The sequence below is a fragment of the Dipodomys merriami genome, unplaced genomic scaffold (genome assembly GCF_024711535.1).
Source record: "Dipodomys merriami isolate MVZ:Mamm:240054 unplaced genomic scaffold, mDipMer1.0.p SCAF_37, whole genome shotgun sequence".
NCBI lineage: Eukaryota > Metazoa > Chordata > Mammalia > Rodentia > Heteromyidae > Dipodomys > Dipodomys merriami.
The window spans coordinates 12746555-12773288 of NW_027205270.1; the positions used below are offsets into that span (position 1 = coordinate 12746555).

Genomic DNA, 26734 nt, shown 5'->3' on the forward strand with positions numbered 1-26734 from the left:
ACTCCAGGTTAGCCCTCTAACACTTGAGCCACAGCGCCTCCCTCTGGCTTTTTCTGTGTCTGTGGTGCTGAAGAATCGAACCCAGGGGCTTCCCGCACGCACTCCACCGCTAAGTCTCATGCCCAGACGCTCCACCTCGCTCATTTTGCCGCGCGAAATTCCCATTGCCTGCTGGGAAATGCAGTTCCTGGGGGCGGGAACGCCGGAACGGCAAGCAGCGGGCGCATGCGCAGATGAGGCCCAGCCAAGGATGTCGGAGGCTGCCGGGAATCCTGGGGAACGCTGGGGACGCGTCGGGTGAGCGGAGGGGCGATTTGAGGAGGGAGGTTATGGGGTGACGGTGGCCACTGTGGGGCCACAGCACGTTGAAAGATGCAAGACTGGGAAGGAATCGTGACGAGGAGGCGCACGGATGGCCTGGGTTCTGGTCCTGGTGTCTGCTATGGACGTACCGAGAGCTCCGGGGCTGACCGCAGACCTCCGCGTACCCCTCCGAGTAGCGAGGAAGTTTCTGTCCCGAACCTGCCCGCAGCTGCCGGGCGGCCGGGCGTCTGGATGACCCGAGATCCCTGTGGAGACGCGCGCTGGCAGCCCCGGGCCCGGAGCCTCTCGCTCCGTACGGCTCATGGTTTTGGCCAAGACGCTGCACACAAACGAAGTTGCCTGTGGCTGGGAACCAGATGGCAATCTGAGATCCCCAGGGTCCCCAAGGCCACCCAGGGTAAAACCTGATGGAAGATTCAGCCACGGACGTGTGTGTGTGTGTGTGTGTGTGTGTCTGTGTCTGTCTGTCTGTCTGTCTGTCTGTCTGTCCGTCCTAAGACTTGAATTTAGGGCCTGTGTGCTGACCTTGAGTTTTTGCTCAAGACTAGCTCTCGATCACTTGAGCCATAGCTCTCCTGCCTACTTTTTGGTGGTTAATTAGAGTTAAGAGTCTCATGGACTTTCCCGCTGGGGCTGTTTTAGGACCACAGTCCTCAGATCTCCTCCTGAATAGCTATGAACACAAGCGTGTTAGCCACCAGCACCCAGTCTCTGTGGATATTTGTAACCATCGTTTCGGCTTCTAAATCAATGAGCTAAAATGAGTTAAAAGTTTGACTTCCAACAACAATTGACAAATCACATCCTTTCAAGGTAGTTCCTGGCTAAAGTCGGTGTCCAAGGGTTTGTTTCTCTAGGATGCTAATTTCCTCAGTTCCAGGAATGTGCCTAATAGTAGCAATAAGTGACTTCATAATCCTGAGTACCTGTTTGACAGTTTTTGTTCTTCTGTTGTTTGACTAATTTTCCATTTTGCAGCCCCCAGCTGTGCTTCTGCTAGCTATGTAAAAGCTAGTCCTGTTTCTATGCTGCTTTAAGCATTTCAGGCACAGCCTTCTTAAGATTGCTGTTACTTGTCTGCTAGTCACTTGCCACATTGGCTGATTGAGGTGTGTTTGTGTGAGTGTGTGTGTGTATACATACATATGTGTAAACATGCATACATACATATATATATTATATATAGTCACTTTACCAAGGTACAAGGAACCAAAATGGCAGATACTGAAGTTCCAGTGAATGAAGGCTAATTCCTGGGGTGTCACACCTGAGGGACAGTACCTCACTCTCACCCCCTTCCAGTACAGTACACCAGATGATCAGCCTGAGAGCTAGGAGGTATTCCTCTTCTTAGTGTTAAACATTGAATCCTGACGAAGAGCACAGTTTGTTTCTGACACCTGGTTCTTAGGGAATCCAATCCAATCCCTGAACTGGGAAGCTGACAGCATAAAGAAGCCACCCTCTTTCCACAATCACATGAGCCTATGGTGAATGTCAGTTGTCTGTGGGGCATATGCCCATTTATAATCTAGAAATCCATGATGTCTAGTTCCCCTGTGATTAAGATATGATCCCGTCTATCCTTTTACCTGAGGCAGACAACATGGAATGAAACACAGTAGAATGCTTGTGTAGTATGCAAAAGGCCCTAGATTTAATCTCCAACACTACAACAACACCCCCACCACACACACAGACACACACAGACACACACACACACACACACACACACACACACACACACACAGAGTAAACCAAACTGCTGGAGATCTGGGGAAGATTAGAACATCATGTTGCATTTTGGGTTTCTGTCATCCTAGAAACCAGTTGTAATATTATAAGTCCCTAGCTCCAACCTGTGTCTAGGACCTAAACAAAATATAAGCTCTTCAGCTAAGACTACCAACCAGTGAGACTCACCCCTTTGTTTTGTTTTATTTTGTTGTTTTTTTTGGGGGGGGTCCAGTCATGGGGCCTGAACTCTGGGCCTGGGTGCTGTCCCTCAGCTCTTGGCTAGCGCTCTACCACTTGAGCCACAGCACCACTTCCGGCTTTTTTTTTTTTTTTTTGCTTATGTGGTGCTGAGGAATTGAACCCAGGGCCTCATGCATTCAAGGCAAGCACTCTACCACTGAGCCACCTTCCCAGCCCCTGTTTTGTTTTATTTTGTTCCAGTACTAGGACTTGCACTCATGGCCTTATACTCTAGTTTTTTTTGTTTGTTTGTTTGTTTGTTTTAAGGTGGTTAATTGGAGATGAGAGTGTCATAGGCTTTTCTGCCAGGACTGACTTTGAAGCTGAATCATCAGATCTCAGCCTCTTGAGTAGCTAGGATTATAAACTCTAGTGCCAGGAAAGCCTCACCTTTGATAAGCTCTTCGGTAAGTTTGCCCAGGTCCCAAAGACTTCACAGCTAGAAACAGAGCCCATCACTTACAGAAGTGCTACTGACTTCTAGATACTCAAACTCAACCCCCAGACTGGTGCATGGTTCTTTCTATCCAATGGCCTGGACAGTAAGGGATAGACATTTGGCTAAGGTAGCTCGTTTGTTCACAGTAAGTTCATAACTGCTTAAAAATGTTTAAAGTTGCCAGGTACTGTTGGCACACACCTGTAATCCTAGCTATTCAGGAATCAGAGATCTGAGGATTGAAGTTCAAAGCCAGCCTGGGCAGGAAAGCCTGTGAGATTCTTATCTTCACTAAACTACCAGAAAAGCTGGAAGTAGAGCTGTAGCCCAAGTGGTAGAGTGCTAGCCTTGAGCAAAAGAAGCTCAAAGACGAGTCCAGGCAGGCCCTGAGTTCAAGCCTCAAGACTGGCACACACAAAAAAATGTTTAAAGTCACCTTTTTCCTCAGTAGAGCTGGAACTGAATAATGAAACCAGTGTTTCTTTCTTTTTCCAGAGCAGAGGCTTCAGAGTCTCCAAGGACTTTGTCTACTCACATCACCCTAGTGATGGCACAAAGGGACTGTTTTCCTACTTTTAATCTTAATGACTGCCAAGAAGGAAGGCAAAGGTAGAGCAATTGGATCTACTGCTTTCCTCATAGTTTCAGATCTCAGACTCTATAAAACTCCTTCTGAGCCTAAGGATAAAGCCTACCTGAACAAATGATTCTGCGTCATGAATGAAAAATCTTGCTCTTTCCATAATGAGAAAGAATTAAGAGAAGAACAGGTAAGTACTCCAATTTGGGAAAGAAGGCGTTGGTTTGTTAATTTATTGTTAATAATGACACAGAGACTATCTTGAAAATGTGAAGTTTTAGAAATATTTTGGGGAAACCAGTATTAGAGCATAGAGGCACACACCTGTAATCCCAGCACTGAGTAGGCAGAGACAGTGGGATCATTGATTTCAAGGGCAGCCTAGGCTCACTATATAGTAAGTTCAAGGCCAACTGGAATACATAGTGAGACTCTGTCTCAGAAAAAGAAAAAAAGCCAGGATCTGGTGGCTGATGCCAGTAATCCTACTTATTCAGGAGGCTGAGGTCTGAAGATGCCAGGCTAGGCAGAAAAAAATCTCTGAGACTCTTATCTCCAATTAACCAGCAAAAAGCCAGAAATAGAGGTATGGCTCCAGTGGTAGAGCACCAGTCTTGAAGGGAAAAAAGCCAAGCCAGAATGCAAGACCTTGACAAATAAATAGCCCCAATAAATAAACAAATGAATGACGCTGTAAATGTAAATATGTCATTTTGCAAATGGATGAGTATATATGATAGATGAATTACTAGAATGCAAGTGCAGACCCAAGATGTACAAAACATGATGATTTTGCTAGGTATTGTCAAGTGAAGGAGTAGAAACTGCTTATTCTTCCCTGATCTTGTAACATAACCTTTGGCACACTGAGCAATGTAGTGTATTACTTTTTGACCTTGATAATCTGACAGTTCAAACATTATCTCAGGGTAGTTTTATTTGGCATTTCTTTCCTGAGTGATATTGAGCATGTTTATATGTTTAAGATGATATGTGTTGTTTTAGTATAAATTATGTGTTTCTTTTGCCTGTATTTCCACTGGGTTTAGTTTCAGATGTTTTTTGGTTGGTTTGCTTTTTTTTTTTTTTTTTTTTTAGCCAGAGTTACTGTGCAGCCTAGGCTGCTCTCAAATTTGATATCCAACTGCCCTAATCTCCCAAATGTTGGGATTACAGGTGTATACAGTCATGCTCAGCCTGGTTTTTGGTTTGTTTTAAGTTCCCAATTTTTAGGACTTGAAAAAAATAGATTTGGAAAATTAGCCCTGTATCTGTGATAGAAGTTTCAAACAGTTGGTCAAGTGTTGTTGTTTTTTTTTTTTTTTTGGTCGGTCATGGGGCTTGAACTCTGGGCCTGGGTGCTGTCTCTCAGCAATTCAGCTCAAGGCTAGCGCGCTACCACTTGAGCCACTGTGCCACTTCCAGTTTTCTGAGTGGTTTATTGGCGATAAGAGTCTCATGGACTTTCGTGCCCCGGCTGGCTTTGAACCGCGATCCTCACATCTCAGCCTCCTGAGTAGTTAGGATTACAGGCGTGAGCCACCAGCACCTGGCTCAAGTGTATTTTTTGTTTGTTTTGAATTAACAGTAGTAGGGAAAAGGTTTAGCTGTGCACAAACTACCTCATTTAGAGTCTTGAGCTATTTAATGGATTTGTGAAATCCATATAAGGTTTTGGAAACAGCATTAACTAAACTTTCTTCTCTCTCTTTTTCCCTCTCCCTCCCGTTCCCCCCCTTCCCACTCTCCCTCTTTCATACTGGGGATCACAGGGTCTAGTATACTAGGGCCTACTAGGCAATCACTGTACCATTAGGCCCTACCCTCAGCATGCAGTTTTTCTTACAGCCATATTAAACGAAAGTTTTACTTTTTTGTTTTTGTGGTACTAGGGATTAAACCCAAGGTCTCAAGCTGAGGTTTTTCTATCTAATAACTAATTTACCTGGAATTCTCCTCTGTGTGTGTGTGTGTGTGTGTGTGTGTGTGTGTGTGTGTGTGTGTGTGTGTGTGTGTGTGTGTGTGTGTGTGTGTGTGTGTGTGTGTGTGTGTTAGTACTGGAGCTTGAACTCATGTCAATACTTACTTCTGTTGGGTTTGCATGCGGCTGTGTGTTGCCAGACCCTGTGCCAGGAACTGGAGGGACCTGAAGAGGGTGGGAAGTGAGGGAGGAAATGTACAAACACGCCATACTACCTCTATCCCAATAAGATGATTGGATATACAACCATAATGTGTAAAAGGCATGGGCAATACCAAAGCTACACCTCATTTTCATTTATTTACTGTTCAAGGAAGATATAAACTTGTTCTCCACATTGATTAACTTCTACATCATAGCTGGAAGTTTTCCAGGTACCTTACTTAAAGTCTGGCTTTGTTAGGCATTGGTGTCTCACACCTGTAATCCTAGCTACTCAGGAAGCTGAGATTCCAGGATCAAAGTTCTAAGCCAACCAATCAGAAAAGTCTTTTCTTCAGTTGACCAGTAATAAGCCAGAAGTGGAAGAATGGCTCAAGTGATAGTCTTGAACAAAAAAGTCAAGGGAAAGCAGGAGCAGGAGGCCCTGAGTTCAAGACCCAGTACACACACACACACACACACACACACACACACACACACACACACACACACACACACACACACACACACACACACACACACACACACACACACACACACACACACACACACACACACACACACACACACACACACACACACACACACACATTAATTTCAAGCCAGATGTGGTCATGCATGCTCATAATCGCAGTATTTTGGAGGCTGAGGTGGTGGATTCCATAGTAAAGATCTTCCTGAGCTATGTAACAACTAGGAGTCTTTAATTCTAATTCCCTGCATAGAAAGCAGGAAATGCTTCTCTCTTTTCTACTTTTCCCTACTTTAACCCTGTTATACTAAAATTTATCCTTGTTAAAACTTCAAAAACTAAAAAAAAAAAAAAAAAGACTTTGGGGCCAGGATATGGCTCAGTAGAAGAATGTGCTTAGCATATACAAAGTTCACTTTGCAGCACACATACACACACACACACACACATAAAAAAACAAATTAAAAATAAAAACATTGAGCTGGGCGCACTGGTGGCTCAGGCCTATACTCCTAGCTGCTCTGGAAGGTGAGGCCGAGGATCCCAGTTCAAAGCCTGCCCAGACAGTAAAAACTGTGGGACTCATTTCCAATTTACCGCCAGAAAACCAGAAGTGGAGCTATATCTCAAAGTGGTAAAGTGTTAACCTTTAGCACAAAAGCTCAGGGAGAAAACTCAGGCCCTGAGTTCAAGCCCTACGTCTAACAAAACACTGACTTCAATCAGGCTATCAAAGCAGAGCAGATCCTTTGGATCTGCCAAGCATTTACTATCTTCTGGATACAGAGAATCCTCTGTCAAGAATTCAGTATGGTGCATGGGAAATGCTCATGTATGTATGGGGGAGTGGATTCACTCTAACTCTAAAGGTCTCCTGCCCCTACAGATCTCAGAGTTGAAGAACCATAGCCTTCTCCAGGCCTTGAGAGCTGAAGCCAATGGATGGGAACCAGCCGGTAAGGATCTCCCAGGACTCTTAGAGCCTGGGTGGAACCCAGATCAGACCTGCCACAGATGTACTTCCCCTAATCCGAAGTTCTCTTGCTCTTTGTCCTTCAGGATTTTGTAGATTTATTATTCCTCAAGGAAAACTAGAATCAACACTGAATTAGGAATCTGTTTCTCTGTTTATGGTTTACTTTGTTATTCTGGGCAGGTCATGTAAGCCCTATGATAAAAGTGGAAATATTATTAACACTATTATCCTTGACTTCCGTCCACGTGGTCTTTTGGATTACTTTCTACCTAGGTTTACATTTTCTCCTTCAGTGTTATTATGAAAATGAGGGGAGTATAGTGGGGGGGCACTGGGGCTTGAATTTAGGGGTTTAGGTACTCTCCCTTAGTTTTTTCCACCCCAGGTTGGTGTTCTACCAATTGAACCATAGCCCCACTGCCAGCTTTTTGGTGTTTAATTGGAGATTCCTTTCTGGGCTATCTTCAAACTGTGATCTTCAGATCAGCCTTCTGAGGGTATAGGCAAGAGCCACTCATGTCTAGCTTATACTGGTGTTTTTGAGCTAGTATCTCTCTTTAGGCCTGGGCTAACCTGGACTGCGATCCTCTTCGCGCTTCCCTGAGTCACTGGGATACAGGCATGTACCACTATGCCAGCCATTGATCAAGATGGAGTTTTGTAACTTTTTTCCCCCATTTCCCAAGTAGTTAAGGTTACAAGCTTTGAGTTACTGTACCCTTAAATACATTAACAAATTTTACTTTAAATGGTAATTTTTTTTTAGTTGGTATGGGGCTTGAACTCTGGGCCTGGGCACTGTCCCTTGAGCCACAGCACTAGTACTGTTTTCTAGTGGTTTATTGGAGATAAGAGTCTCACAAACTTGGGGCTGGGAAGGTGGCTCAGTGGTAGAGCACTTGCCTTGCATGCCTGAGGCCCTGGGTTCGATTCCTCAGCACCACATAAGCAAAAAGAAAAAAGCCGGAAGTGGCATTGTGGCTCAAGTGGTAGAGCGCTAGCCTTGAGCTGAAGAGCTGAGGGACAGCGCCCAGGCCCAGAGTTCAGGCCCCACGACTGGACCAAAAAAAAAGTCTCACAAACTTCTTTCCTGGGCCGGCTTTGAACCACAATCCTCAGATCTCAGCCTCCTGAGTAGCTAGGTTTACAGGTGTGAGCCTCTGGCACCCAGACATATTTTTCTTTAAATATTTAAATATTTTATATTTGAAAACAACTGGCAGTTTTGTGCCAAATAGTTTTTTTGTTTGTTGTTGTTGTTGTTTTGTTTTTGTACCAGTCTTGGTGCTTGAACTCCTAGCCTGGGTGCTGTTCTAGAGCTTTTTTGCTCAAGGCTATCATTCAGACACTTAAGCTACAGCTCTACTTCATCATTTTTGGTGGCTAAATGGAGATAAGAGTCTCCTAAACTTTCCTGCCAGGTCTGGTTTTAAACTTTGATCCTCAGATCTCAGCCTCTTGAGTAGCTATGATTACAGATATAAGCTACTGCCACCTAGCTCCAAACAATTTTTTTGTTTGTTTGTTTTGTTTTTTGTCTGTTGTGTGGCTTGAACTCTGGACCTGGGCGCTGTCCCTGAGTTCTTTAGCTCAAGACAAGTGCTCTACTACTTGAGCTGGAGCACCACTTCCAGTTTTCTGGTTGTTTATTGGAGATAAGAGTCTCAGAGACTTTTCTTCCCTGAGCTGGCTTTGAACCATGATCCTCAGATCTCAGCCGACCAAAAAAAAAAAAAAAATTAACTAGTTAATATACTATTTTAATTGATGGTTCTGTTTAATATATAAACATCTGGAAGATAGTCAGAGGTTGGGCATTTGTTTCCAGATTTTAGGCACCAGCTTAGCTTAATATTGTTAGTTGAAGCTTTGAACTTTCTTGTTGTCTAACTCATTATAATAGCAGATTCCTACTCGGTGACTCTAAGCTCACAGACTGATAGGTAACAAAAGGATCTAATTGCTCAGAGATGAGGGTCTGAAGGGTAAAGAATCAGTACAGCCGTATGAAAGTGAGGAGTAAGATAGAAAGTCTTGCTCAGCATTCCTCATAGCTTTTTGGGGTTCTTTTGTATGTTTCTATGTTTGTTTTGGGCCTGGTCTTAGGGCCTGAACTCTGGGCCTGGGTGCTGTCCCTCAGCTCTTCAGCTCAAGGCTAACGCTCTACCACTTGAACCACAGCTCCACTTCTGGCTTTTTTTTTTTCTGCTTATGTAGTGCTGAGGAATCAAACCCAGGGCCTCATACATGCAAGGCAAGCGCTCTACCACTGAGCCACCTTCCCAGCCCCTTTGTTTTGTTTTGTTCAGCCACTTTGCCCCACTTTTTCCCCCTCCTAGGACCTTACATGTCAAAAGCACATTTTATTTTCTTGGCCATTGAAAGTCAAGTATTCTGTTGAAGTTGTTTAGCTTGATAGCCCTGATACTCTTTACCCCAAGCTGGAGGTAGCAAATGGAATTTCCTAGAGATCTAGACATCTAGGACCCTGTGGTCCACAGCCCTGTCAGCCAAGGCTATGCCAACCAACATCAATAACTAACATTACTGAGCACTTAACCTTTGGCTTACATTCTTCCCTCAGAAGTTAGAAAATTGCCTCATCCTCACAGCAGTCCCATGAGGGGTGACAGATGGTTAAGTAACTAGTCCAACTAGTCTAGTAAACAGCAGAGGAAACCCTTTACTCTTGTGTGCTTTCAGAAACTATCCTCTACCCCTTCCCTGCTGCATCCCATTAGTATTTGGTAGTATTGTTTTTAATGTACAAGTCAGTCCTTTTTTTTTGTTACTGTAATTAAACACTAAGGCTTGAACTCAGGGCCTACATGCTATCCCTGAGCTTTTGTGCTCAAGGCTAGCACTCTACCACTTTAGCCACAGCACCACTTCCAGCTTTTTTGGTGATTAATTGGAGATAAGCATGTCACAGACTTTCCTGACCTGGCTGGCTTCAAGCCATGATCTCCAGATCTCAGCCTCCTAAATAGCTAGGATTACAGGCATGAGCCACTGGCCTTTGTGCTGGTATAGTTCTGAATTGTTGCCGGGTGACATATAGAAGAGATTGAGTGTACCTTTGTATCTTCGCTGACTCTTTTTCTCTTGGTGATAGTAAGGTTTGAACTCAGAGCCTAAACAGGCATTTAACCGATTAAGCCATGAGCCCAGCTTCCTCTCTTCTTTTTTTTTAATTTTTTATTATTATTTTATTATCTTTAGCTGTACAAAGGGGTTTCAGCTCAACACGTCAGTTTATGAGTACAATGCACCTTGACCCATGTCACCCCTTTCATCATTCTCTTTTACCTCTCCCTATCTCTCCCCTAATTAGCTTTCTTCTTATAAAACCATTGTAGTGATCATGGGGGAGAGGAGGGAGAGGGAGAGTTCACCTTCAGAACTTTAATCTATCTGGGCTACTTGCCAGGGCCCCAACTCTAAACACCATAATCAGATTATTTCTACTCTATTAATAACTCACAGGAAAACTTAGGGACACACCAAACCTACATCCACACTATAGCACCTTTCAGGCAGTTTTCTGCCAAGTGATGAGGTTATCAGCCAAGACTGTGAGCTATCCTAACCTATTTTTCCCACTGTGGCTGGAGAAATCCTAATTTCTGGTAACAAAGTCTCCATCATACACATTGTTGATATTGTATATGGCAAATTGGAAAGGATAGTGACAAAAAATATGCCACTGGTAGCCAGGAGTTGGTGGCTCACACCTACAATCCAGCTACTCAGGAGGCTGAGATCTGAGAATCACAGTTCAAACCCAGCCTCGGCAAGAAAGTCCATAAGACTTAATCTTCAATTAACCACCCAAAAGTTGGAAATGGAGCTATGGCTCAAGTGGTAGAATGTTAGCCTTGAGCACAAAAGCCCAGGGACAGTATCTAGTCCCCAAGTTCAAGCCCTAGGACTGGAGCAGAAAGAAAAAAAAATTCTACTGGTGATTTGGTCTGGAGAAGAGCACTGTGGTGTGGAAAAAAGTGGCAGTGTGTTGGTGAGGGAAAGCCTGTCCTGGTGCTTTTTTTTCCCCAGCCACCTTTTTATATTGTGAGTTAATTCATTGAACATTCATTCATCAGGCATTGTTCTAGTCTGCACAGAGACCTGTCCTTGGATGGCTTACTATAGGAGAGATCATTATACCACTACAACAAGTACTGAGGGTCAGCCCCTTGTAAAACAGTGGCAACATAATCAGACTGATGAGCGAACTGAAGCAGAAGAGAGCTGAACCAGCAGGACCCTGTGGTCCTGCCTCTTGAGCAGAGGATGAGCAAAAGCATTGAGGTGTTAGAGGGCAGATCATACCACGGACCTCAGGTAGCTCTCCTGGAAAGGTAGAAACTGGAAAGGAACTTAGGTACTGTGCTGTAGAGTGTTCTCTTTTGAGGGTTTTGGGGAGGTTGGAAAAACAGATCGGCCTTTTCAAAAGCTCATTCTGGGATTAGAGGCATGGTTCAAGTGGTAAAGTGCCAACCGAGCAAGTGTGAAGCCTTCAAATCCCAATACTGGCTAAAACAAAACAAAACCTTCTGGCAGCCGTATGAGGAAGGAAGGGACAGGAGACCAACAAGACCCAAGTCATGCAGTGGAAGTTGGGGTCTGCAACAATGATTCTGATAGACCTAAATTTCACAGGGCCTCTCTTTCTCACTATTGCAGCTGTGAGTGCTGAGGTACTCAGAGCCCAAGAAGAATGGGAAGCTGTGGACACCATCCAGCCAGACACAGGTAACTAACTGCAGCTGTTGACAAAGACTCCCTTCCACATGTGTAGCTATACATATACACCTGTAACTCTGGGACCGGAGATAGAATTCCTGAGTGTTCTCATTTTATAGCTGCATGATGTAGAAGAAAGTCCCTTTCCCAAGTTCAAAATGACAACTCAAGAGGAAATAGGAATACACACCACAGGGAAAGGGCTGTGGTTCCTTTCCCTCTCCAGGGAAGACAGGGAGGACCTGGATCAGAGTCAGCCTCTGTGTAGGGTGACAAGGATGCAGAAGAATGGAAGCAGGCAGCTAGAGCTCCTGCATGAGGCTGGGACTGAAGCCATCCACAGGAAGTCTCTGAAGGCTGAGTTAAAGCTGTCTTAACTCCCTTTTTGATAGAGGTCTGGGAGTCCCACCAAGGTCCCAGAGACATGTTGCAATGATAATGCCAATAATGCTCTACAGACTGTAATAACAGATAGGGAGGTGAGTCTTCTAAAGGTGTGAGAAGGGGCAAAGTAGAAATTAGGAAAGACTTCAGAACAAACCAGTGTCACACACCTCTATGGATACCTATTCCAGGAGTGATTTGCTCCCTCAGAGATAAGTAGAATTTAGGGAGTTCCTTAAGAGCAGGTCTGAGAGGTCAGTTTTCTGACCTCACCGCAGAGGTCAGCTATCAAGACAGGAGTTAGTGTGGCAGATTATGCCAGCTCCTTTAGTTGTAGGTTTGTGCTGTCCAGCTAAGCCAGAGCTGAGCTCAGAGGTGTCAACTAGGAGGCATTCCGTGTTTGCTGATGGAATAACCACCGTTATAAACCTTCAGGTATCTTCCATTTTGCCCCTGGGAGCCAGGCCAGCTCAGACCATCCTGGACAGCTTGTCTCCTTCAGCGAAGCTCTGCAGCACTTCCAGACTGTGGACCTCTCCTCCTTCAAGGTGTGGCAGTAGAGAGGCTTGGGGGGCTCCAGCAAGTTCCATCTTCCCAGGAGCCAGGTTTTCATCTCAGCAGGATAGGGCATTGTATAATGGCAAGATAGAAACTTCCAATTGATGGCCTAGTCTCACCTAAGCTATCTTTAGGTACAGTACCACAGCAATGCGTGCAGGTCCCTCTTAGAGCTGGGGAGGTCTGGAATTGAGGATGATGTAGCTCCTTGGGGAGGTGAGGCAAACAGCCCAGAATGTTGAGTCTTTCATTGCCAGTGAAGGAAAATTCCCTGAGGGAGTCAGCAGCTATTTAAGCATTTTCAGAAACTATGGGATTGTTGTATTGCTAATGATGGGTAAACCTTGGAGGAAGACTTCTGAGCAGCTACTTCCAGAACAAATAGAAAAGAAAGCAGCAGAGGCTTAAAAAAAAAAGTGGGAATGGAAAAAGAAGAAATATCTGGGGGAATAAAAGTTGTAAGGTACCAGGTGTTGGTGGCTCATGCCTGTAATCCTAGCTACTCAGGAGCCTGAGATCTGAGTATCTCAGAGGAAAGTTTCAGAGACTCTTATATCCAGGTAACTACCAAAAAGCCAGAACTGACACTGTGGCTCCAAGTGGTAGAGCACTAACTTTGAACACAAAAGCTCAGGGACAGTATTCAGGCTCTGAGTTCCAACCCCAGGACAAGCACACACAAAGCTGTGAGGCATTCTGGGATGTCTTAAATGACTAAGAATAAGTTTAGGGGAATATGATTTCAGGTATTTAATCTGAAACCTGGCTCAGGAGAGAGAAGCTAAAGAGATAGAAGTTGAGTTGCTTGATAAAAATCCAGAAGCAGAATATTCAATGGCTGGCCACAATGACTTTCCATGGAAAGTCATCATACCTAATGCAGGAATGCTGGTGGTCCAGAAGGCTCCAACCACCTTTCAATGACATCTGACTCCAGTGAGTCCCCACTAACTCCCCTCCCCATAGGCCCTGTCATCCTGGAAGTAGAAAAGGAAGCTGTTAGATTTTTTTTTTTTAAACTCATGTCTTTACAGGGACAGAAAGATGAATGTACAAGGGTAAAAGTGATCTGGCTGGGAACCCTGGCCAGGCTTTTGTCTGACCCTATAGAAGACTTCCCAGTTGGGCATCTGGGTACATGTATAGGACTGGCTGATGATGCTTATGTTCGGAGACATTTTTCTCCTTGCAAAAAATCTAGGAGCTTGAACAGAGCTTATTATCTCTGACATGCCAGCAGGTTCCTTCCATTTCTTCCCCCTTTCAAAGACCAGCCATTAGTTTGGAGAATCTAATTGACTTGAGGTTGATCAAGTTGAGGCAGGTATAATACTCTGTTCATTGCTTGCTTCATCCTCCCCCAGAAAAGAATCCAGCCAACTATTCGTAGGACTGGGTTTGCTGCTCTCCGGCACTGCCTCTTTGGACCTCCAAAGCTCCACCAGGGCCTTCGGGAAGAAAGGGACCTGGTCCTGACTATTGCTCAGTGTGAGTGCATGGGCACCGCCACAAAGCAGAGGCTGCATGTGGAAACAGGATAGTGCTCTTGGCCCACTCCATAGCTGAGGCTAAGCCAGAGCTCTTGCATGTACCACGTTGGTGGTACATGCAATCAGAGATCAGAGGAAATTAAAAAACCCAGATATGCTGTTCCCTGAGATGTACCCAGTCCTGTCCTAAGGGATGGCCCAACAGAGAGTATTGGTGTGTTTTGAGACAGGTGGTTTGGACAGTCAAGATCCAATGCATGGCCGAGTTCTCCAGACCATCTACAAGAAGCTGACGGGCTCCAAGTTTGACTGTGCCCTCCATGGAGACCACTGGGAGGACCTGGGCTTCCAGGGTAAGAAATGGCTCATCTTTCCTTGCCTCTGATTCCAGCATCAGAATGAGAGACCAAATGGGCCTCTCCCAGCCAGGCCTGCATGATGAGGCAGGACATGTAGGAGGAGGATGTTGGAGGGAGAAGCAGATACAGAGGCCCAACCTCTGCCCAACAGAGGCAGCACTCTGTTAGAAAATCAGCAAGAATGGTTGAAGGCTTGACAAAAGTGATGAGAGAAAAGGTTGCTTTATGGCTTCCAAGCTTTGTGGTCTCAGAGTCTGTTACAGCACATTTACCATGCACAGATGAAAAGCATTGCAATTATATGATTTGGGATCTAATTTCCTTGGGTTTTTTTCCCCTTTTTAATGAAAAACATTTTTTTTGGCGGGTGGGGGAGGAGGGGACCATGGGCTTGAACTTAGCACCTGGTCTTCATACCTGAGCTTTTGTGTTCAAGGCTAGTGTTCTACCACTTTGAGCCACAACACCATTTCCAGTTTTCTCATTGTTAATTGGAGATAGTCTCGTGGACTTTCCTGCCTGGGCTGGCTTTGAACTGCTATCCTTGGATCTCAATCTCTTGAGTAGCTGGGATTACAGGCCTGAGCTACCAGTACCCAGCTTCCCAGCTTCCAGAGAGAATATAATTATATAATATATTCATATATATACACACATATATATACATACATATATACTATTATTATATGTTTGCATATATTTGCATATATAAAATTGAAATAAACTTCACTTGTTTTGAAATTATACTGGTTTATTTTTCCAGTCATCAAATTTACACTTGCAAGTTTGGGAATTGGCAAGGTGTCTAATCCCCTGCATTTTCCCTCATCTACGGCATAGTTGTCCTAAAATATGTCTTCTCTACATATGGAGAATTGAAGTTGGAAATGTTAGGATTCTTGTTTCAATCATTAAACTTAATTTTAGTTAGCTTTGCAGCTTGTGCTGGTAGCTCACGTCTTTATAATCCTAGCTACTCAGGAGGTTAAGATCTGAGGATCAGGATTCAGAACCAACTAGGGCAGGAAAGTCTGTGAGACTCTTTTTTATCTCCAATTAATCAACAGAAAGCCAGAAGTAGAGGTATAGTAAAATTGATAGAGCATCAGTCTTGAATGCAAAAGTTAAGGGAGAGTGCCTAATCCTGAGTTCAGTCCCCAGTACCAAAAGAGAGAGAAAGTGAAGGATGACATTGTTTAAAAAAAAAATAGAGGGGCTGGGAAGGTGGCTCAGTGGTAGAGCGCTTGCCTTGCATGCATGAGGCCCTGAGTTCGATTCCTCAGCACCACATAAGCAAAAAAGAAAAAAAAGCCAGAAGTGGTGCTGTGGCTCAAGTGGTAGAGCGCTAGCCTTGAGCTGAAGAGCTGAGGGACAGCACCCAGGCCCAGAGTTCAGGCCCCATGACCGGACCCCAGAAAAAAAAAATAGAGCTGGGTGCAGGTGGCTCACTCCTGTAATCCTAGTTACTCAGGAAGCTGAGATCTGAGGATCTGGCTAGTCCAGGCATGAAAGTAGTCCCTGAAACTCTTTATCTCCAGTTAACCACCAGAAAACTTGGAAGTGGCACTGTGGCTCAAGTGGTAGAGCACTCACTCGCTTTGAGCTGAAGGACACCGCTCATGCCCAGAGTTCAAGCCCCATGACCGACAAAAAAAAAAAAAGGAATATACTCATTGACTTATAAAATGGTAGCCCCTCTGTACAACACCTTAACAATAAGCTAAATTAAGAAAAAAAAAACAAAAGGAGAAGAGGGAGGAAAGAAAAGGGGGGGGGGGAGAAGGAAGGAAGGGAGGGAAGGAAGGAAAGAAAAAGAAAGAAGAGAAAGAGAGAGGAGAGAGAGAGAAAGGAAAAGAGAGAAAGAAGGGGAGACTAAATCAAGTCCCAGAAACTCAAGGAAGCAAGACTTCACAAGCCTGCTCACTGGCACCCCATTTGCTCATGGTTTCTGTTACAGGAGCAAATCCAGCCACAGACCTGAGAGGGGCGGGCTTCCTTGCCCTCTTGCATCTGCTGTACCTGGTGATGGACTCAAAGACTTTACCTATGGCCCTGGAGATTTTACGCCTGTCTCGTCACCATATCCAGGTGGGACGTGGGTGGAAAGCCTGATGGAAGGGCTGTAGAGGCAGGCCCTAAGCAGCCAGGCCCACCTTGCAGATCCCCATCTCTGGTTGCTGAGGGCTGTCAGGATCCTGGAGGCAAACCTGGGAGAGGCTTCTCTGTCCATCTATTCACCCTGGAATCTGACCTCTGCCACTTATTAGCTGTGGGCCTCCAGCAAGTTTCTTGCAATTTAGGGCCTTGGTTTTCTCCCCTGCCAAAGCTTTAACTGGCTCCCTGGAGCTAATGGCATAATACAAGAAATGCTTGCACACAGTGAGGCACTGCTTCTGCTCTGCACCCTGGGGAAATCGTTGCACAGTGCTGGTGCTGCTCCTCACCCTGAAGGGGGGAGTTGATCTTCAAATGACCCATGAACTTGCTGGCAGTCTATAACCCCTTGGTCTCTGTCCAAATCTGTCTTCTGGGAGAAGGTATGATAGTTTACTCAAGTAGTAAAAGATGATACTCCCTCCATTGTAGAAAACTGATTTGACCTGCTTCCTATCCTTTGTCTACCCAGATCCATGGGGCATAGAATTCATTTGTTCAATATGAGTTTAATACAAAGAAAGTAGTTAATGCTGCCTTTTTTAGTTTGAGCTCTTGGAAAGACAGTTGCCATCACCTTTTTTTTTTAAAGATAGAGCAAAACTGGGCACTAATGGCTCACAGCTATAAGATATGATAATTGCCGTTCAAAGCCAGACCAGGCAAAAGAGTCTATGAGACTTTTATCTCCAATTAACAACCCCCAAAACCTTAAGTGGAACTATGGCTCATAGTAGTAGAGTGCTAGCTTTGAGCAAAAGAGCTTAGGGACAGTACAGTGTACAGACCCTGAGTCCAAGTACCATGACTAACAAAATAAGTAAGCAAATAAATAAATAAATAAAAGAAGGACCTGCAGAGGGGTTCAGTTTTGCCATATACATTTGGAGAAATACATCCAACTCCCAAGTATAGTTGGAAATATGCATGTGGAATCAGGGAGAAAGTTCTAGATTTGAGATTAAAATTGGAGAATTGTCAGCACATAGATCTGTGGCTATTCTATGGCTGTCCTCAAGCCAGAAATACACCATTACCTGGGAGCTTGTTAGAACCACATATTCTGAGACAGTATGGTGGCACACTCCTGTAGTGCAGCATTCAGGGAATTGAGGCAGGAAGAGCTTGGGTTCAAGGACAGCCTGGATTATATAGCAAGACTTATATCAAAGAAAATAAAGCCAGGTACCTGTGGCTTACACCTGTAATTCTACTTACACAGGAGACTGAGATCTGAGGATCGTGATTTGAAGCCAGACAGACAGGAAGGTCCGTGAAACTCATCTCCATTTAAAACTAGAAAACAGGAAGTAGTACTGTGGCTCAAAGTAGGAGAGTGCTAGCCTTGAGTGGAAAAAAACTCAAGAGACAGCACGCAGGCCCTGAGTTCAAGTCCCACGACTGACAAAAAGAGAAAATAAAGCAAGGTGTTGATGGTTCATACTTATAGTCCTAGCTTCTCAGGAGACTGAGATGTGAGGGGTGTGGTTGGAAGCCAGCCCAGGCTGGGAAGTACCTGAGACTCTTATCTCCAATTAATCACCAGAAGGCCAGATGAAGACCAAGCAGAGATTTGTCTCAAGTGATAAAGCACTAGACTTGAGCAAAAAGTTGAGGGACAATGCCCAGGACTAGTGCATGTACATGCGCACACACACACATACAATAAAGAGAAAAAGAGGAAGGAAGGAAAAGAAGAAAAGAACAGCACAACACATTCTAGAGCCCATCCTCAGATTCTCTGAATCCTGTGTTGTAACCAACCCTGCAGGAAATTCTGAGTACTACTGGAAAGATCCTGCTTCCACTTGTGAAACTGGAGCGTGAGCATGTTCTGAACTGTTCCAACACTGAGTGGGTGGAGACAGGGAAGGAGGAAAGTAAGAGGAGCTCAGGAGGAGCAGATCTCTGGAAGCTATGGCAAGAAAGCACATGGAGCAATCCTGGACCACTGGCTCATGTGCTGACGGATGTGAGGATTGCTTGGACATGTGACTAGGGACCAGGGGATCACAGTAGTAGTACTTTTGTAACTTTGTTGTTGTTGTTGTTGTTCCAGTTCTCTGGGGCTTGAACTCAGGGCCTGGACGCTGTCCCTGAGTTTGTTTTGCTCAGGCTAGGGCTTTACCACTTGTGCCACAGCTTTACTTCGAGTTTTGTTATTTTGCTTTTGCTGGTCTAAGGGCTTGAACTCTGGGCCTGGGCTCTGTCCCTGAGCTCCTTTTGCTTAAGGCTAGCACTCCACTAGTCACAGTGCCACTTCCAGCTTTTTCCTGTGATTAATTGGAAATAAGAGACTGACTGACTTTCCTGCCTGGGCTGGCTTTGAACCACAGTCCTCAGATCTCAGCTTCCTGAGTAGCTAGGATTACAAGCATGAACCACCAGCACCTGGCTTAGTGGGAGTACTTGGAGTAGGTATTAGAAACATGAAGCTTTGATGCAGATTAGGTTTAACAGGGAATGGGAGAGATAAGTTGGAGACAGTAAGTATAGACAGTTTTTTTCAAGGAATTTTCTTGCAACAAGAAGAAAAAGAAATGGTAATGGGTAAAGATCCTTTTTAAGGAGTTTTTGTTTTTGTATATTTCCAATGTCAGAAAATGTGTGCAGTAGCAATGTCATCTAATAACATGACAAATCAAAGATGAAGCCTTCTAGGGAGGATGGGAGAATGGTCAGGAACATAGCAGAATATTTCCCCTACCTCCAGGCCCAACGATAGGAGGGCTGTCAGAGAAAAAGTCCTGAGCATTTGACAGCCCTGCCCCCAGAACCACCTGTCCTCAGCAGAGAGCTAGGTCCTCAAATAGGCTGAGTCTTTATTTGTAGGGCTATTTGTTGATACTGGCAGCATTACCAACAAATCATGTGACAAGCATTGACCGTGACCATTGTGCCAGGAACATGGTGGCACAGTTTGGGAAATTGGGGCAGAGTGAAAGATGAGGACAGACCAAGGGTTGCCCAGGACTGGGGAACAGATTTGTTGTAACTATAGCAAGAGCTACAAAGAACAGGAGACTGGCCCTAATACACTCAAGATAAGTAAATGGAGGTGCAAAAATAGTTCAGAGAGCTCATATACCAACTTCACCCATGATAATCTTGCATACTCATAATACAGTTATCAAAACCAAGAAATGATTAACTAAACTATAGCCTTTGTTCAGATTGTGTTTTTCTCCAGTTTGTCACCTGTGCCTGGATCCTATTATGTTTGGTTCTCTTGTTTCTTTTTCTTTTCTTTTGTCAGTCATGGGGGCCTGAACACTCTACCACTTGAGCCACAGCACCACTTCCGGCTTTTTCTGCTTATGTGGTGCCAAGGAATCAAACCCAGGGCCTCATGCATGCAAGGCAAGCGCTCTACCACTGAGCCATCTTCCCAGCTCCTGGTTCTCCTGTTTCTTTATTCACTTCCAACACCTAACAGCTACTCAGTGATTCTTTGTCCTTTGTGACCTTGACATGTTTGAGAGGGCTGCTCAGTGACTTTGTAGCATGTCTTTCAATCTGGCTTTGTCTGATGGTTTTCTAAAGTTCAATCAAGATTATGCATTTGGGTGAGAATGGCACCAGGAGAGTGCCATGACCTTCTCAGGGCCTCATATAACGATACATACACCGTCAGTATGCCTTACTGTACTGATGATAACTTGGGCCACTTGGTGAAGATGATGTTGGCTGTGTTTCTACACTATAAAGCTACCGTTTTCCCTTTGTAGTTAATAACTGTCTTAAGGAAAGATACTTTGACACTGTGCAAATCTGTTTATCCTCAAACTTTTACCTGTTACTTTTTGTATATGTGAGTATGTGTGTGTGTACAGTACTGGGACCTGAACTCAGGGCTTAGGTGCTGTCTCCTAATTCTTTTTGCTAAAGAATGGCTCTTTACCACTTAAGCCACAGCTTCCAGCTTTTTGGAGATTAGAGTCTCACAGACTTTCCTGCCCATGCAAGCTTCAAACCACAATCCTCAGACCTCAGCCTCCTGAATACCTGGAATTACAGGCATGTGCCACCACCCCTGACTAGCAGTTACAGTGTTTCAATGTAAAACTTGACCTCCAACCCATACAAGTTTGCTATACACATTTTTTGTTTTTGTTGTTGTTGTTGTTGGTCATGGGGCTGAACTTAGGCCTGGTGCTGTCCCTCAGCTCTTCAGCTCAAGGCAAGCATTCTACCACTTGAACCACAGTGCCACTTCCAGTTTTCTAGTGCTTTATTGGATATAAGAGTCTCACAGACTTTCCTGCCCAGGCTAGCTTTGAACCGTGACCCTCAGATCTCAGCCTCCTGAGTAACTAGGATTACAGGCGTGAGCCACCAGTGCCCAGCTCCACATTTTCTTTCCTTTCCTTTGCTTTCTTTCTTTCTTTTTTATCCCCAGTCCTGGAGCTTGAACTCAGGGCCTAGGCACTGTCCCTGAGCCTCTTTTGCTCATGGCTAGCACTCTACTACTTGAGCTACAGTGCCACTTTCAGCTTTTTCTGTTTATGTGGTACTGAGGAAACAAACCCAAGGCTTCATGCATGCTAGACAAGCATTCTACCACTAAGCCACATTCCCAGTCTGGCTAAACACATTTTCCAGATGTAGTCTGTGAAAGCTGAGGAACAGTTGGAGGATACTTATTAGGTAGCAGCTGGTCTTGTTCTCTCCTAAAGAGGGAGCTGAAGTTTCAGGGGTCTTTTAGTCCCTAAACATAACCCTGAGCAGTATTTTAGCTTCAGGAAACTTTATGTCTTGGGGAAAGTGCAAAAGGAAAGAGACATTTAAAACTGGAATCCAGGTGACCCATGTAAAACTGTTTCTGAGAATAGGGATAGATCCTTCATGAATAATTATATTTTACCATACACTTGCTCTTTATTTTTACACTGAAAAAAAGAGAAAGGATGATACCACGCAAGTATGTATGATAATGAAACAGGCAGTAATCCTGGTTCAAAGCCAGCCTGACCAGGAAAGTCTTTGAGACTCTTCTCTAGTTAACTAGCAAAAAGCCACAAGTGGATCAGTGGCTAAAGTAATAGAATACCAGCATTGAGTTAAAAAGCTAAGGATCAGCACCCAGTCCCTGAGTTCAAACCCAGTATGAGCACAAAAAAAATTTTAGGAAGGAACTTGCCTCTCTAAAAAGAAAGCATTAAAGCATTTAACATGAGCATTTATGTATTATGGATATGTGTATGAATAAACATAAGAAAGGAGCATTAAGGTGGACCCATAGGTATTCTGAGGCCCATCATGGTTTAAACACCACTCCAGTACCCCTGCTGCATCCTTAGATGTGACCTGCACAGCAGCTTCTTGGGCATTTCTATTGTGCAATAGCACATGCCAACAAGTCATGGCTGCCTTTTTACCTACTTGGCATCTTCTCTGTTTTTGAATGAGGTGCCCATGAGCAGCCAGATAGCCAGAAGCCAGAGGAAGAACAGATTAAGAACCTATAAGAGGAGACAGGCTCTGGTGGCTCACGCCAGTAATCCTAGCTACTCAGGAGGTTGAGATCTGAGGATAGTAGTTTAAAGCCAGCCTGGGCAGGAAAGTCTGTGAGACTTTTATCTTCAATTAACCACCAGAACACTGGAAGTGGACCTGTGGCTCCAAGTGGTACCATGCTAGCCTTGAGCAAAAGGAGCTCAGGGACAGAACCCAGGCCCAGAGTTCAAGCCCCAGTACTTGCAAACAAAACAACAAAACCAACCAAGCTTGGTTTCTAAACAGAAAGGGCAATTTCCCAGGGAACCTGCAGTTGTGATGGGTTAGTTTCCAGAGTAGCACATACAGAGGTGTACACTGAGGAAGACATGCAGAAAGCTGCCTTCCTTAGTATAGAACAAAAGCCAAAGGTTCCCAGGTCCTGACTTCAAGTCCCAAGACTGACCAAAAAAAAAAAAAAAAAAAAAAGCCTATAGAAGCTAAGTGCCAGTGACTCATGCCTATAATCCTAGCTACTCAGGAGGCTGAGATCTGAGGATCACTACTTGAAGCCAGCCTGGGAAGAAAAGTTCATGAGGCTCTTATCCCCAACTAACCACCCAAAAGCCAAAAGTAGAGCTGTAGCTCCAGTGGTAAAGCACTAGCTTTGGGCAGAAAATCTCAAGGAACAAGAATCTAGAGTTAGGGATCCGAGCTTTATGACTCCTGCGTCCCAACCCAAGTCGGTACGTGGTCTGTGAGCATCGTGAAGAGCAAGGAAAGGGTCAGAATGCTAAAAAGGCTAGAGAACTGGCTCCTGGTCATGAAGACCAGCTGTGGGAGAAATCAGCTCAGGCAGAATCCTGGTTCCTAGGCTCCAGGAAAGCTTTGTAAGTCACTAAGCTGAGCTTCCTCATCTGTGAGATGGGAATAGGTAAAAGTAATGTCAGCTTCTGCTTCAAAGGCCAGTACTGCTTTCAGGCCACCCTAGGGTGCTGATGACAGAAAGAACACAAGGAGACGCCTGGCATGGCAACTGACCTGATCCCTCCTGCCCCATTCCAGCAGTTTCCTTTCTGTTTGATGTCCGTGAATATCACACGCATCGCTATCCAGGCCTTGAGGGAGGAGTGTCTCTCCAGGTGAGTCCTCCCCACTGCCACCAGCAGAGGCCAGGCCTGTCCCACCCCAGCCTTATTCTCCACAACTCCCTTCCTCACCTGACAGCTCCTCCAGAACCTGGTCAGAGTCTCCATGTGCCTGTCTTTCAGGCCAACCTGCTCCTTCCCAAACTGACCCTGATGCGTAGGGAGAAAGATGGGGCCTTCCTTGGTTAGAACATGGTGCCCCTAGGGGACCAAGAGGGAGGGCAGAAGAATCTGGAGGTGGTGGCCTCCAGCTGTGGCTAAGCAGATCACTTCCCTTGTCCTGCAGGGAGTGTAATCGGCAACAAAAGGTTATCCCAGTGGTAAACAGCTTCTATGCCGCCACTTTCCTCCGCCTGGCACATGTGTGGAGGACCCAGAAGAAGACCATCTCAGACTCAGGCTTTGTCCTCAAAGGTGTGTTCTTTCTCCTGGTAAGGTGGAGGCCAAGAACACCTGTGTTCCCAGGTCCAAAGACCCCAGTGTGATTGTTAGATGGTTCTAGGCTGCACTCCCAGCTTCTGTCCAGTCCAGTCTCTGGAGCCCACTTGTTCTCCATTATCTCCCACCACTTCTCTCCCTTTCCAGCTATATACCTGATAATCACATCTTCTGAAGCAAAAACCAGAAGCTGGAGCCCAGCCATGGGATTGTCTCTTCAGAGTTGAGATGGGTGTGTGGTCCCTGGGCTCTGTGGTTGCTCATCTTCCTGTTTCCTCCATCCTAGGAGTCTTAGTTTTGTCTCGTAGGATAAGTGTTGAGGTGCTGGGCTTGAGGCCCTGTCTACTGAGCCATCTAAAGCTCCTTAAGCCTTCAGGTCCCCAATCCTTTCTGTTCCAGACTTGGAAGCATTGGCCAAGAAGAGCCCACGGCGTCTGCTCAGGACCCTGGAGATCTATCTGGCGCGGGTCTCGAAGGGCCAGGCCTCCTTGTTGGGATCCCAGAAGCATTGTGGGCCACAAGGCCATAACTCCAAGGATCTCACCTTCACTGGTGTGTGTGACCTGCAGCCTCACTCCTCTGAAGGTGCAGGACTGATCTGACCAAACCCAGAGACAGACGGGAGGAAGATTTGGTGGCTATGCCACAAGCACTTTCAGAAGAAGGTGTGTGGCTAGGCCAAGCCCCTTACTGCCTCAGCAGGTGAGATTAGGAAGCTCTTGGATTTGGTTAAAGAAAGCCAAGCACCCTCACCAGCCTGGAACATTCTCGGGCACTAGACTTGACCCCTTCTCTGGACCAAGGAGAACTCTGCTCATTCCCAGATGGGATCCAGTCTACAGTGTTGAATTCCAGGTATCTCAATGAGAGGGAACAGATCCTGAGGGAACAGCCCTACCAGGCATTCCCATAACCCCATCTGAAAGGAAATTCCCAAGTAGAAGAAGCTAGAATTCTAACAGCAATTGAGCTCCACTGTTTGGAATTCTAAGAGGAAAAAAAAGTGGTAATGGCTGCAGCCAGCAGAGGGCAGCATAACCTAGATGAAACCTCTGCCTGGCTGACGGTGGGGTGGGGATGTGCTTTTCCCTCCAGCCACCGGCATTATCAGGGCCCTCTGAGCTTCCAGTCCTTACACTTGCCTAGCCTTCGCTTGCCCCTCTCTTCCCCACATTGTTTATGATGTAGAAATGGACAAGTGGCTACTTTAGGATCTCTGTGACTGCACCATCCTAACCACCTCTAGGCTGGAGCCTCTTGTAGAAGCTGACGCTTCCCTTGAGGATGGTTTTCTGGCCTAGTTGGGTAAAGAAGGACATTTACTTAAACACCAGCAATTTTTAAATAAAAGGAATTGTTCTAGTGTATGGGTTTCAGATATTTTCTTCCAAGACAGGTCTTGCAAGGCCTTCTTATGACTCTCTTGTCCCGGATCTGGGCGGGGGCGGGGGGGGGGGGGGGGGAGAGGCAGGAGGCTATCAGTCTCTTCAGGGCCCTAGGAAGGAGAAGTTGCACACTGGCTGAACTCCAGTTAAGCTTGCAGGAGTCCATTTTCCTTATGTCTGCACTTGCAGGACCAGAGACCCAGTGTAAGCTCTGGCCAATGGGATGAGGTATCCTGGCTCTTGTTAATGATAACTAGTAGGTCCACACTCGGTTTTCCTTCCAACCTTGGCTCTGTTGCTCCCCACTGACCAGGGAATCAGATCTGAGGCAGGAACAGGTAAGAGACACACCAGGTTCCCGTTCTCCCTCAAGGGGAGCTATGGGTGACTCTTGCCCAACCCCTGCAGCCCTCTCTGGGACTGAATCACTAGAGGTGGCTCTATCCAAATCTAGAAGGAACTTGTGACTACTGCCAGCAGATGTAGCTTGTGACTACTGCCTCCAGATGTAGCTTCACCCCTGCAGTTTTGTCCCGCTTTGTTCCCAAGACTTCCTCTAGAACTGTCCTCAGCTGACTGGCAGAGATGGCAGGAAAGTCACTGTGCATGAGGCAGGGGGAGGGGGATGTTGAAAGACAGCTCAGCCTCCACTTGGGAGCAAATGTCAGGATGTGTGGTTCCTCTCCATTTGCTTGTTCTCAGACTCATTTAGCAGGCTAAGAACACAGCTCCCAGCACATCAGGAACCAGGCCTTGAGGGTGCTGGGAGCCTCTGGCTGGAAGGGAGCCAGTGACCTCAGCAGGGGTGGCAGCAGCCTTTCTTTCCTCCAGACCAGAGTGCTCACGCATTCAGGCTTCAGGATAAGCCCAGGAATTTTTAAGTTGCAATTCTGCTGATGGCCTGGTTTGGGGATGGGAATGAGAATATGAGCCCACTGAATACTAATGCTAATCCTATATTTTTCTTGGGAAAACCTAGGCATTTCATGGGAGACATAAAATACTAGATAGATCTAAAAATGAGAGGTGTACCCCTCACTCTCAACCCTGTTTGTAAAAAAATCCAGTCAATGACCATCTAAACAGGAAGTTGTGCTTCGGTAAAATAGCTGAAGGTTGGTGGCTCATGCCTATATTCCTAGCTACTCAAGAGGCTGAGCTCTGAGCAGCGTGTTTTGAAGCCAGCCCAGGCAGGAAAATTTGTGAAATCCATCTCCAATTAAATACTAAAAAGCTAGAAGTGGAACTGTGGCTTGAGTGGTAGAGTGCTAGCCTTGAACACAAAAGCGCAGGGAAAGTGCTTAGGCCCTGAATCCAAGCCCCAGGACCAGCACAGACACAAAAATCCGGGGCAAAAATTCCTGTGTAGATTGTCAGACAAGGGCTGGGAGAGGATCACACACAGGACCTCATTTTTCTATGCTGACATAGAATCAGCAAGATAAACTTGATGTTTGTTTATATGTGGGACGGAGAATCCATTGTGTCATAGCTCAAAAGCCACAATATGCCTTATGGTACAAAGGTAGGATGAGTCAGGGCAACTAGAGCCCTTCCGGGTCACACGGCCTCTGGTCCAGGCTCCCTTGGGTTCACACCCTGTCCTTGTCATGCACATACTCTAAGACGGGGCTTCTTTTTGGCTGCTTCTTTCTTCTTGCTATTTGGCTCTCTTTCCTCTTTGATATTTTACTAACACACCATTATACAATAAAATGAACTGAGTAT

General features: G+C 45.5%; 1 protein-coding gene across 5 annotated transcripts; it reads left to right on the plus strand.

The window, feature by feature from the left end:
* The first annotated feature begins 213 nt into the window (after positions 1-213).
* On the plus strand, positions 214-24988 carry Elmod3 (ELMO domain containing 3). 5 transcript variants are annotated; one of them, XM_069989114.1, is made up of 11 exons: positions 214-297; positions 3236-3510; positions 6822-6891; positions 11595-11663; positions 12474-12586; positions 13961-14084; positions 14317-14439; positions 16403-16533; positions 23101-23177; positions 23470-23597; positions 24021-24988. In XM_069989114.1, the coding sequence occupies exons 2-11, from the start codon at positions 3457-3459 to the stop codon at positions 24221-24223; spliced, it is 1092 nt and encodes a 363-aa protein (XP_069845215.1). In that variant the 5' UTR covers positions 214-297; positions 3236-3456; the 3' UTR covers positions 24224-24988. The 5 variants fall into 5 exon arrangements, with proteins under 5 accessions (XP_069845215.1, XP_069845219.1, XP_069845217.1 ...); XM_069989118.1 differs by having other exon boundaries at positions 23104-23177; XM_069989116.1 differs by having other exon boundaries at positions 3241-3510.
* Positions 24989-26734: the final 1746 nt, after the last annotated feature.